Below are 13,617 nucleotides of genomic sequence, written 5' to 3'. Positions count from 1 at the left end.
GGCTAAAAGCCACTTTAGACAGATGAGCATTTGGAAAATGCCTAACTACAGAAAACTGAAAAGAAACTCTGCAAGATTTTGAGAGTTCAGAATGAAGGAATTTTTTTTTTTAAATCCAAAGGGGTTTTTTTCTTGTTCAAACTTCACAGACATACTGAAGTTTTAAAATTTGGAAAAATACTACATTCTCAGACTGGCTGAAATATTAGAAAATTATAGCAAGAATTTTGGCATGACTAAACAGTAGCATTAACCATCACTGCCTGCTCTAACTCCCATGTGAATGCAGAATGACTCCACCAAAGTCAGCTAAATCACACCGTTATGCTCTGTGTAGCATTCACAGTTCTTCAAGGGGTGCACAGGACTCCAGGTCACACTTTTATTCTTTATATCTGGGTCACCTAAGTGATAACATCTGTACCAAATATCCTGGCAGTGCTGCAAAGAGACAAACAGTGTCTTTGCCATTGGCAAAAACGGTATTTGAGGCAGCCAAGTGGTTTATATTAAGATGCTTAAAATTTTATGTGTTTTTACTGTGGGGGTTCAGGACTGGAACATGAACAAAGCACCACTGAGGAAATTACTTTCTTTATTAAAAAAAAAAAAAAGCAAATGTAAGAACAGATCAAAACTGGAAGCTGTTATCAGATCTCCCACATTTTCATTGTTCAGACATAGCGGAACCTGGATTTGGCTATGTTCAGATTTTAGGAGACAACAGAACTCAGCTCAGGTCTCCAGCCAGAACCTGGGAAAATTAAATTAGACTACCTGACAGTTCACCCTCCCCACCCACAAGCAGCATAACAGTGTCTTAAAACAGGACTTGATGGATGGGAGAAAAAATAAAGACGACAGGGTGATAAAACAGGATGAAATCCAACCACTGCTCCTTACCTAAATCACTGAAACAACTATTCAACCCTCCGATTTCTTCAGTCAGCAATTGCCATGCCAGCTAGTTGTCAACCTCCCTGTAATAATTCTTCATTCCAGTTTGGGGGTATGAGTCCCTCATCTCTGTGCCCCAGGCTGCTGGGTCATGGACCCTCCTGCCACCCCGCAGTGACATGGTGAATGGTGTGGGTTGCCCTGTCCTGCCAGCTGACCCCACCAGTCCATCAGCAGCTGCTCTGCGCTGCTCCAGCCACCAGCTCCTCCAGTGATGCTTTTGCTCAAGGATTTACCCCTGCAAGGTTCTCCATCCCCACTCTGGTGCTGCCTCTGTTCACCTCTCTGGTCGTTTTGCAAAGGTTCCTCTAGCTCATAGGATTAAGCACATTCTCTGCTACCAGCAGAAAGTCCTTTAACTGAAACTCTCTCCTTTCCAAACAATGACACCAAATCTGTTACCTTTTGCCTTAGCTTAGGGTCACCGCTCACACAGGAAGGTTAGGTACTGCTGGTTTGCCTAGACTTTCAAAAACCACCACAGTTTCAATATTTTAATATGTAGCAAGTTTTCCACAGAAATGCTTCCCAGATGTGACAAGACATGAAAAGTAACTCAGAACCATTTTGGGCCTCCCCTGGAGCTCTTGTTACCCACCTGCCTCTCACCCTCTGCGAACCAAGAGAAGCCTCCTCCCCTCTGGGGCTGGTGGCTGCTCTCGGCCTCCTGCCTTCAGCCAGCAGGCTAACATTGAACAATCTGAAAAATGGAGGTTGTTTCAGTGCCTGTTTTGTTTTCCTCACCACGGAAGTATTTATATAAACTTTTTCTGGTCAGTACTTTGTTATATGCATTATTATGAAAATAAGGTCTGAGCTTCCTCTGACTCGCACCATCATGAAATGCAGTTTCTTACCCCAGTTTCCTACGTAACACAGTATAGCTGGTGAGATCCAAAGCTGAAAGAGACGAAAATAGACACTAGAGCTGCCTCTCTGCCAAGGTCATTCTGTCACGAATTTTAAAATGGTGAGGGGAAAAACAAAATTACTGCTAAAGACACCCAAAAAAGTAATGCAGACTGGTGTGATTGAGATACCAGAAATGTTCAAGAAGGAAAAACATATAACTGTGCAGACTGAGATTAGAGCACAAACAGCCTCTGCAGGAATACAGCTCCTAATTTGCCTTCTGTCCATTAGCAACTGCAGACCATCATCAATTCCTGGTGACATAAATAAGGTCAGAGAAGAAAATGGTACTGCAGATGGGAATGGCATTGCTCGTCATCGCGGGGTTTGCTCTTCCTTTCAGGTGTGCCCCCGGTTACTATGGGAACCCGTTGCTAATTGGAAGCACTTGTAAAAAATGCGACTGCAGTGGCAACTCGGACCCAAACCTGATTTTTGAAGACTGTGATGAAGTGACTGGCCAGTGCCGCAACTGCCTGCACAACACCACCGGGTTCAAGTGTGAACGATGTGCTCCGGGTTACTACGGGGATGCCAAAGTCGCTAAAAACTGTACAGGTATCGTCTATAGTTTAGTACAGTACAGCCGAGCAAAATGCAGCGCAGCATGGTCTACGGACGATCTCACAGAGATCAGAGATGCCTGAATCAGTTGTCAGACACTTGTGACCCTGGGAGGCAGGGGATGCTCCTGGCTGCTGAGGTGGTGGGATAATTCGGATAACTGTTTGGCTGAATCACCCCAGGCAAATCATAGAATTATAACATGTCCCGAGATGGAAGAGGCCCACAAGGATCATTGAGTATAACTCCTCCACTAGCCCTCTTTCCATTGCCCGTGAGAAAGTTTCAAATCCCAGACCCATACATCTCAAACACCTGGGCAGGATGAAAGAAGACACTGTTGTGCCCTGTATCTGGTTTTAAATAAGAGTCTGTAAGGTTTCCTTGGACAGAGACTTCACTTCTGTGTTTGTTCACACTATACATTGCCCAGCATGACCACTGAGACTGATGCCACTTAAAGACTTGAAAGCAGGTTTTATGGGAACGGGGTCATCCTTCCCGTCCCAACTAAATCTCCACTCAGTTTCTGCAAGATTTTGGGATGATAATGCATTCTGCATTATCCACGTGTCTTCGTAATCTTGCCAGTTACTGTATTTCCACACCAGAGATGACTGCACTTTCAGAGTCTGGTAAAGTGCCATCCAGACAATCTTACCAAAATATACCTATGCAGAGGGGTCACAAAGTTTTATGTCCTCTAATATAATTATTCTCCTAATTTGCATGCAGTTTGATCCAAACAGGAGTTTGGCCTCCTGTCCTTTCTCCCTACTTTGGCTCTGGGAGACAAGATTACATCCTTTTTCAAAGCACTGAGGAATTGCCACTGCTAAAGGCAAAATGCAGGTGCTCAGAGCAAGGACCTTGGGGGTCCCTCCCAGCATCTTTGCCAGGGTCCTTCCCTCAAGGAGCAGAACACAAGTGAGGTAGATGGATCACTCCTAGCTCTTAGCTGACCTGAAGGTAAGATACAGCCAAACCACACACCCAATCCAGACATTTTAAGTGCTCCTGGGTCTCCAGATACAGAGCGACAGGCCTCAGGGCCTTAGTAATGTCTTAGGCAACATAGGTCCTTCTTGCAACTCCCTGTATGCTTGGACTTTGGTTTTTACTAACTTACTATAAAGTGCTAAGGTGTGTTTTGAGATCTCCAGGATGGAAGTTGTGAGGATGCTCTGTACTCAAGTGCCCTTTGTGCTGCTGTCTTTATTTGTAGGGGGCCACGTATCATGCCACTTGTTGTCCCTTCTGGTTTTATGTTCCGGTGACAGCTAGGAGTTGAGCGTCCAACTCCAGGATGTCATCCACATCGCTAAGTCACATGCTCAAATTCCATTTATGCTGAATGGGGAGAGATGGTGCCCACACATAGTAATTCCAAGAGCAAAACCCAGATATCCAAATCAAACAAAAAGCTGCTGTAGGGAACAGCATGATGCAAAACTCAGATCCTGCCTGGATTTGGTCACCCAAGGTGTTCCTGAAATCCAGCATCTTTGTGATTTTGAAGTTGCAAAAGCAAACCTTATTTATGCCCTTCACTGACTGCCTCACTCAGTTCACCAGAGATGATTTAACTGCATCTCTGCCATAAAGAATGACAGGATCCAGTTTGTTGCTGCTGAATGACATGAGGCAGGAGAAACACACCCAGCACTTCAACTCAGCAAACTGCAACAACTGTGCCCTGGCTGGGCACAAAAACAAAGTTTCAAACAGCTAAGAGTAGCTTTGCCAAAAGTCTGAGGATTACAGGGCATTCCAAGTGTCTAAACAGATTGTGCAAGACATAATTTTGGAAGGTATCTCCGAACACACAGTATCTAAACTGAAGTCATACTTTCATCACCTCGGTATAGTTTTGTTTTGCACCCTTAAGGAGTTGCAGGAATAAGAGATGGATACAGGATGCCTCAGTATTATTTATGTTTCTGAGATACAATTTAAGTGGTTTTTCATGGTGCACAGGACTTCTCTATACAGGTTTTTCATGCAGATTATAAATCAGCCTGGTAATCCTCTTCATTAGCAAATTTCCTTGTAGTGTTTGATCTTTGAGTGAATTTAATCTAGCACTCAGAAATAAAGGTAAATTTAGAAGATTTCTCCACCAGTAAACCATAGTAGTATTGAAAGTCTTAATTCCCTACTAAAAATGTTGTACCTCCTAAACAAGTAGATGAAAAATTGTCAGGACTGCTTTTGAAGTTAATTAGCTATAAGTATTTGTGTAGCAAATTAAGAATTATCCATTTAAACAAGAAGACACCTTTGATTTTCTTGATCACCAGTCTCATCCAAATTTTAATCTTGTAACTGAAATCTTGCCACTTGTTTTGGGGACAGCTTAGATCTTGTGATACAGGTAAAGAAAAATCTCTGCTTTTCACATCTTAACAAAAGAAACAACAAATTTAAAAATTGTGGATCAAAGAGCTGAGAGACACCCAGTTCATACAGATTGTTGTGAAGTCAAAATAAATTGCCCCACAAAATTCATAACCCATTTCTCTTCTCACAATGGTACAAAAACTGAGTAGTTCCATTAACGGTGGTTCAGTTACAGAGAATTATTCCAACGTTGGTGCATCATGCTGACTTGGAAGCTTTATTACACATATTCCCTGATAATTCCTCGAATGTGCAACGTGGAATGTAAATACAAGAGTAATTCACAGAGAACAATGAATGGGCTGCGATGAAACAGCAATAAACAATTTTGTTATATGATATTATGCTGAAACCATGAATCACAAGAGAAACACAAATTCAAGATAAGTCACTGCTGTTCTTATGTTCTGCTTGAGTTTTTGTTATTCTACCAAAGTGTTCCAAGAATATTTTAATCCTTCAAATAATATATTTTAAAAGGCCAATTAAACCTTGAAAGAGACACTTTAGATTAAAAATTATACTTTTTAAAAGGCCATGTGTGCTGGCAATAAATATGTAACTTACTCAAGTTTAAAAAATGTAAAACCTCATTTATTCTTCATTTTAAGTGGTAGGACATATTTATTTTTTGATATGCTCAAGCTGCTGGTGGAATTGGAGCCCACTATCAAACCCTGATAGTTGGAAAGCTTACTTAGGAGCAGCCTGATACAGCATGGATAAATTCCACAAGGCTGTGGAGAGATTTGTAACTAATAATAAACATCAGGTGTACTGTCTTCCTTAGCCCATCTCCTAAACATCACTCTCTCTAGATGGTGAAGCACAACGGCCAGCTGGGCAAATCTGGCCTTGCTGCTTCTGCTTGTGACCAGCTGGAAGCTTTGAACGAGTCTCTTCAGCACAGGCTTTCTGGTTCTGTTTCCCACCTCATATTTTTTCTGGTCCAATTTGACTGCAGTGTAAACAATACACATACTGAAACAAAATTCAGCCCAAGAAGCCCTCAATTTTGGTTTGACTACCCACGCACAATCCCATGTAGAATTATTTCACTAGTCTTGGAAACAGAAAGGCGGGTTGTAGGTTTTGAAGATTCTTCTTTCACAAATCCTTTCTTTTTCCCCCAGAATGTAACTGTGGAGGGAGAATGTGTGACAGCCAGACTGGAGAATGCCTTGCAGACAGTCCTGAAGTTTCTTCTGGCACAGACTGCCCTACCATCAGTAAGAAGACTATCGTGACAACGCCAAAAATTAATATCGCTCTTGTATTTACATGCTTAGAAATACTAACTTAAAAGCTTGATTCTCCAGTGGGCTCAGCACTTCGACCTTGGTCCCACAGGACACTTAAAAATGTGAATATGCACAATGCACCACTGACTATTTAAACATGTTCTCACTTGCTTGGCTGAGCACATGCATATGTCCAACTCTGTGATACAGACTGAATGCTTAGGGACAAATGGCAGAGCAGTAGGGAAGTATCACCAAAGCCACTTCTCTAGACTCTGAGATACGTTGCCTGCAAAAGAATATTCTGGCCCTAAAAACTGCCACCACAACTTTATCTGTGCCATCCCGCATATCATTTCTGGGTTTCTAGTTGTACATCTAATATGAATTGTTACTGCTGACAGTTTGACATCCATTCATCAGTCAGTTGCTTTTCCACTATCAGCTCCCCTATTCTAACTATGGGAAGCCTGGGGAGTTTCGAGAAGCACTATGTTGTAACTACTGGTAACTGCTGAAATTTTTTTAAATGTTAGTATAATTATGTCTGTGGTATAATGCAGACCATGTAGCACATATGGCTTCATAAACTGACTCCAAAGAAGAGGGGTTGTGTGCCTGAAAGTGCAATCAAAAGGAAAACATATGGGAGATGCTGCCATCAAGAATACAGAGTGCACAATACTAAGCAAAAGTTTCTGTAGGAATCTGTGTTTCACATTCACCTAAGTATCCTGGTTTCGGTGGTGGCACCAATGTCACTAAAACCAACGTGGTATTGCAAGCACACAGCAGGGACCAGAATATAGTTTTGCACAAGCATATTCCAAACATGTTATAACTGGTTTTTTAGAAGCTGCCTTCCTAATCAAATAGGCAGCTAAGATCTCATCTGCTGGACATCCTTAATTCTGACACCACCAAATTTTAAATACAGAGTTCTGGCTTCTGACAGAATTAACTCGTTTGGGTTTTTTTGACCCCCATCTGTTGTTCTTCAGGCCACAAATATGCAGACCCCCTAGGGAATATCCAGGAAACACCTCCTCTCTCGCTCCCCACCGATCAGAGCCACTGCAGCAGCCTCTCGGAGTAGTCCCGTCTGGTGCTGCTCAGCTGGAAGCATCATGACTGTCCTGTGGGACCTTGGAAGTGGGTGGATGAAAGTGAAAGAAAAATGGGTATCCATCAGGATCCATCAATGACAAAGAGAGGGAAAACCATGGGGCAAGAGCACCATAAAGTGAATTTAAGATATTTGCTGTTCACTGACACAAACACTAAAGAAAAATGACACTCTTATTTTCTTATCAGGTTGCGATAAATGTATTTGGGATTTGACAGATGACATCCGATTAGCAGTTTTGGCTATCGATGAAAGCAAATCAACTTTACTGAGCATTTCCACAGGTGTTGCAGCTCAAAAACGCTTGAATGACCTGAACCTCACAGCCACTCATCTCCAGGTATAAACATTGATGACATTTTATTTTTTAATGTATGAATTTCCACTCCATTCCTTGCCCTCACTAGGGAAATAATTTGTTTTCAGCTTAACTGACTTTTTTCCTGCACACACAGGCAGCAATGTCTGAAAAAAAGAACCATGCCGTGCTTTGGACGGTCCAGGTCGATGATGCTGAAGATGAAATGAATGATTTCCTGAGAGAGGCAGCAATACTTGATGAACAGGTTTGTTTATAGCCCCCTACAAGAGCTCCGAAGGTTTCTAGTTTGTCATATTCACGTGCTGGCACAGGAGGTTAGTATAGAATAGTTCCAGTTGGAAGGGACCTACAACGATCATCTAGTCCAACTGCCTGACCACTTCATGGCTAACCAAAAGTTAAATCATGTTTTTAATGGCATTGTCCAAATGCCTCTTAAACACTGACAAGCTTGGGGCATTGACCACCTCTCCAAGAAGCCCATTCCAGTGTTTGACCACCCGCTTGGGTAAAGAAATATTTCCTAACAACCCAGTCTGAACCTCTAGGTTCACCTACCCCCTAACACAACATGTAATTTGATCTGAGAAAGACACACTGCCTTCCTATTTGAAATTTTGATTTCTAATTAAGCAAACACTAAAGTAATTCAGACTGGCTTTGGGAGTGTTTGTACTATATGTATTTTACCTGTATGCTCTCATAAAATTAAATTAACCTTGATTAGACACTTCAAAATATGTTACAAAACTGCCATTTTAAAAGGTTTTTTTGCATACTCAACTGAGATGGGAGCCTGATCAGCACTCAAAATGTGTTTTAATACAGTTGGAATCTAAATGTTGTATCCACATTCAATTGCCAGGCTATAAAATGTTTTCTGCTCTCAGCTCACATAGCACTTTTCATTGCACCCTAGATGAATACTGATATATGTTTAAAGAAGAAATCAGGTTCAAAATTCCTTCTCATCTATTTTAAACAGACTTTATTAAACATCTTTCTGTTGCTAAGATATAAATACATTAGTGAGGTACATCACTCTATGTTGTTCCCAGAGATAGCTAGAGCTGTAGTATGACTAGAGCATATTTCATGCTTATTGCAAAATGCCAGGCTTTATATTCACTTAACAGTTCCTTCATAAGACAGATTAAAATTATACCTTTGACTAAAACTAAAATACAGGAACAAGTAGCAATAAAAAAATACATTTAAAAAAAAAAAAGGAGAAAGCTGTAAAGAGAGGTGGAAGAGAAAATTTGAGCTTAGGTGTTCTAATCAGCACTTACTTAGCAGAAAGGTCACTGCAGAATTTCACAAACTATGTCTATGTTCAAAGGAAAGTTTTGATTAAATCAGCTCACACTCCCTCACAGTTGTACCTGTGAAAATCTGGCAGCGCTCACACCCCTCAGTATCCCTCTATGTAGTTTATAGGCAAGATGATTAAGGCATTAGGTTTTCTAGGAACATCTAGTGAATTTGGGTAATAACATTTTTGTCACTTTCAGTACTACGTGCAGATTTCTTAGCTCAGTTTGACTGTCCCTGAACCAATAAATTCAGCATTTCCTCTGGTCTTTTCTCCCTGGTTATTTCTAACGCTTTTCCATGAGAATACTTGTGATTGACTGTTAAGGCAGAGAAATAATGACTGCGGACTCTCACAGGGGAATGAAGACCACAGTCATAACTCTGAATATATTGAACCTTTTGCTCTTTCAAGGCACTTTTTTGGAAAATAGGGGCTAGAGCCTTGAGTGGGTTTTGCAGAGGTGTGTCGCATCTTCCGTTTAGAGCATTTCATCTGCACATCCACCTGTCTGGGGGGTCACTGCAGATTCTGATCTAAACCCCAAAGGCAGGATGAATGTATCAACTGTAGGGAAATCCTCCTGCTAAACGAGAATAGCAAATGTGACCTGCAACTCCCTGAGTCTGCTTGGGATGAGGTTAGAGTAAAACAGCACATAGCTTGATACTGAATGTTTGGCAGAGACATGGGGGAACCAAGCACCTTTCCTTCCTAGACTTTTGGTAAATTGTAGGATGACCCTCACTACATTAGCTGGAATTTGAAGTTCCCTAAGAGCATCCCTCACTCATGCTTCTGTGTTTCCCATCAACCTTATGGCAATCAGCAAACCTGTCTCAGTAATTCCCCACGTGTTCAATAGTTAAAGAAAAAGAAATCTGTCAAGGAAATAGCATTATGTAAAGCAAGAGTGTATAAAAACAGTAACAAGTTGCTTAAAACAAGTATGAAGTGGAGATGCTAAGCAACAGAGTATCCCCAAGAAACCCTGATAGCAATAAAGGATTAAGAATAGAACAGATAATGTGTTATACAGAAATAAAATTAAAACCTTTCTATAAACACATTTATTTTACTGGGTTACACATCCACCTCCATGGTGCTGGCCATCTCAGCCCTGCCTCCCAGCACCAGCTGGTGTCTCTGCAAACCCCAAATAAACATCAGGTTTGTGGGTCACAGCTACTGACTGGTAAGTGTGTGGTGTGGAGTTAACACATGCACACACACATACACATACACACACACATACACACACAGGGCCCAGGAAAGGTGGGTGGCACAGCAGGAATTTTTTTTTATCCTTCCTGGAAAAAATCAATAAAAACTAAATCTAAGGACTCCCAAAGTCAGTGACCTTTGAGGAAATATGATAAGTATGACATGGTAACTCTTCATTACCCTTATATGTAAGGGAACACAATGCAGAGTACAGCCTCCAACATAATATAGTATAGAACTGTGGCTATTCTCTTCAGAGTATTTGGAATCTTCATGCTGTTTCTTAATTTTAACAACTTGCAGAGCTGGGAACTTCACTTGAGGGAAACACTGATCTAAAAATGGTCTATGTGCTTACTCAGGAAATGCCATACCCAGCAAAACGAGCCAGCCCCACTAAATGCCTTGGAGACTCAACAGATGGGAGTTTTAAAACTGTACATAATTCATGGCAATTTGATTGCAGCAAATGATGGATAAATATGGGACAGATTTTAATCTCTCACTCTGCAATTCTGAAAAGACCAACAAGACAGCTCTTCATTTCAAACACCTCTGTAAATACCACTTTATATGATAAATGGACTTTCACATGCTCATCAGGAAAAAGCAAAATGTGTGTTTACACTGCTCATCCTCATACATGCATATGGATCTGAAAAGAAATCTAATGTCTATCTCACATGGTGTATTCATAGGGAAATGAAGCATCAAGCAGAGGCCTACTGGTACAGAAAGAAACCGTAGAGACCAACAGCCGTGCTACTCAGCTTGTGCAGCAGCTCGGAAATATGAGGGACAACATTCAAGGTAAACAGATTTCTTTCTGGTTCATCTCAATGTCAAGCATGTATTAATCAAACCTTCAGAAAAAAAATGTCGTAGCACCTGGGCGCTCTCACAAAGCAACCCAAACACAAGGCTTTTGCAGCCTGCAATTCCATGATGAAAAGTTGTCTCTCAAAAGACAGCTGAAACCACAGGCTGACTTGCTCTGACTCCCATAACAAGAGCTTCTCTTTCTTTTTTGTCTCTTTGACAGAGCAAAATTATAATAAATAGGTTTACATTGAATAATTCAATCTAATTCAGCTTGGAGCCTTTGTTTGTTTGAATAGCTGCTCAAGGTACTTACATAAGATTGTGGTAAAAAAAAGTCAATATCAGATTGGGGCTGGATGAAGCCACACACACAAGCATAGGATGGGGGATGAGAGTGCTCCATGTCTTACTTGTCAACAGTTTCATGCACATGCAGTTTTCCCATCCTGATGATAAGTAATGGGGGCCATATGAATAACTTTTTTATAGATTTTTTTTCAATTCTACTTTCCCTTTTGAAACCATGGCAGTCAGGCCTGACTAACTCTGGCAATCCCATTGGTGTCTGTTATTTTAAATCCAGTTTTCACCTTTTAGCAAGCTGTTGCTGAGTAGGATTGTACTGGTTCGTACAACTTCATGTAGATGCCTCTAAAAAGAAAACGATGCTGAATAGTAAATAATTTGGTGAACTCACTGCTTCCCTAAGCTCAGCATGGCAGGTGTTGGTGATTTTCTCCTCAAGCTGCTTATTGCTACGTCTGATGAGTTGAGTTTGGGTCCAGACACATCTACGGAGCATTACAGACTAGCTGTTGTCCTCTTGTTTGTTGTTTGTTTGGTTTTTTGTTTCTGAAATACGGAAGAAGAATTGGAAAAAACTGCATTTTCATTGCTTTTTTTTTCCCACAAAGAAAGCATGGCCTTTAGTAAAAGTGAAAGGCAGAATTCTAAACTGTGTGGCTAGTGCAGATCATTAGAAATGGTTATAGTGATGCTGATTGACAGTAGGAGAGTAAACATGATGATGTTGATCTTCTCAAATTAGGAAAAGAGTGAAAACGGAACTTTTTCATGTTAAAATGTAGGGATAAACTGTAAACTATTGTCTCAGTGTCCTGCTCATCTGTTCAGATGACATGAGGGGATGCAGACAAAACTTACTAAGTTCATTTTTGGACAAAATGATAAAGCAATAAAAGCATCTCGAGAACTAGCATAAATTTCAAACATAACTTCTGATCGTAAAAGTGTGTATTTTACACCTTACCAGATGAAGATTTTTTTTTTATTTAGACCCTGTTAAACCTCCTGCACCTTCAAGAATTTTTACTGCACTATATATCAAAGGATAAATGACGACAGTGAGCACCTTCCCAAGCACAATTGCTCTTAAAAAAAGTTTCCTAGTCAGAGATTATCATCTTCATCTGGAATATCTATGACATGTCATTATCATGCTGATATATATAAAACTGAGATTAAACCAACTGCGGCCTCTTCTTCTGTACCTACAGAAAGCAATAAAACCCCAAGTGAATGTAATCAGAGGCATCTCTATCCCCTGCACACCTGCATCTTGACAGCCTCCATCCTGACATAGATCACACTGATTTTTCCCAGTCCTCGGCAAAGCTAACAGTATAAGAAAGCTGTATACGGCACTGGAATAGAAAAGCTGACTGGCAGTTAAGGTCAAACAGCCTTTTTTTAATTAACAGAAATACTTTATTAACAGACCTGAGCAGTTCTGTCTTAGAGCAATTACTGTGGCCAGCTGTGTAAGGAAGAGCAGTTACATATCAACTGTTATCCTTGTTTATCCTTAACTCCATGGCTGCTTCAACTTACTTTATTTCAAAAAACATAGTTAACATATTCTATCACACAGAAGAGGCAAGCTGAGACCATGCATATAGGATGTTACATTTGTACTACCTTCTTACACCTGTGATGCTAGATCACCTTTGACTGTCTGGCCACGTGTCACATTTCTACAATTACTGAGCAAAAGTGTCATCATGAGCCTCATTGTATGTCACCAGCAATCACTGGCTGACTTCTGTGTGCCAGCACACCTGTGATGCTAGATCACCTTTGACTGTCTGGCCACGTGTCACATTTCTACAATTACTGAGCAAAAGTGTCATCATGAGCCTCATTGTATGTCACCAGCAATCACTGGCTGACTTCTGTGTGCCAGCATGAGATGGAAGAAGAAATCCATGGAGCCTCTAGTGGTGATCAGTTACTGCTCAGTTTGAGGCTTTAAAGCTTCACTGATGAGCTGAGGAGCCAGCCAGCAACTGTGTACAAAGACACTCTGCCAAAGAATCGGTTGTGCCACAATTATACATCTAATTTTTATAAAAATCTTACAGACGAATAGTGCTGGCTTTGCCAGCTCTGGTTATCCACAAAAGAATGAGTAGCCAAAGCTACTCACATTGTAGGGCATAAAAGAGGAGGTGGTATTTGAGACACAGGGAGCGAGAAGTGGGTAAACTTTGTAAAGCTTACACTGAGGATGGGTAAGCTCAATTTCAGTATCCAAGAGTGTTTCTTGAACTGAGACCAAAACCTTGAAATAGCATCTATCTCCAAACTAGCTAGGCAGTATCAGGCCAGAAGCCATAAGTCACCTCTTTAGGGTGCTTCAAACTTCTTCAGATGAAAAAAAGGTTACTTCAATCTCCTTGCCATGGTTGTTATTTAATAAACATAACTTTTGTGC

At 40.9% G+C, this 13,617-nt stretch overlaps 1 protein-coding gene across 1 annotated transcript in view; it reads left to right on the top strand.

The window, feature by feature from the left end:
• The window catches only part of LAMA4 (laminin subunit alpha 4), a 100,169-nt gene that overhangs the window by 39,736 nt on the left and 46,816 nt on the right, over positions 1–13,617 (top strand). Inside the window, exons 5-9 of the mRNA XM_065630716.1 lie at positions 2,213–2,427; positions 5,967–6,062; positions 7,389–7,540; positions 7,656–7,766; positions 10,760–10,871. Of these exons, the coding sequence (XP_065486788.1) occupies positions 2,213–2,427; positions 5,967–6,062; positions 7,389–7,540; positions 7,656–7,766; positions 10,760–10,871 (686 nt within the window). The remainder of the gene's footprint in view (positions 1–2,212; positions 2,428–5,966; positions 6,063–7,388; positions 7,541–7,655; positions 7,767–10,759; positions 10,872–13,617) is intronic.

Source organism: Caloenas nicobarica, chromosome 3 (genome assembly GCF_036013445.1).
Source record: "Caloenas nicobarica isolate bCalNic1 chromosome 3, bCalNic1.hap1, whole genome shotgun sequence".
NCBI lineage: Eukaryota > Metazoa > Chordata > Aves > Columbiformes > Columbidae > Caloenas > Caloenas nicobarica.
The sequence above is the reverse complement of the archived record's forward strand: the minus strand, read 5'-3'. Positions and strand labels throughout refer to the sequence as shown.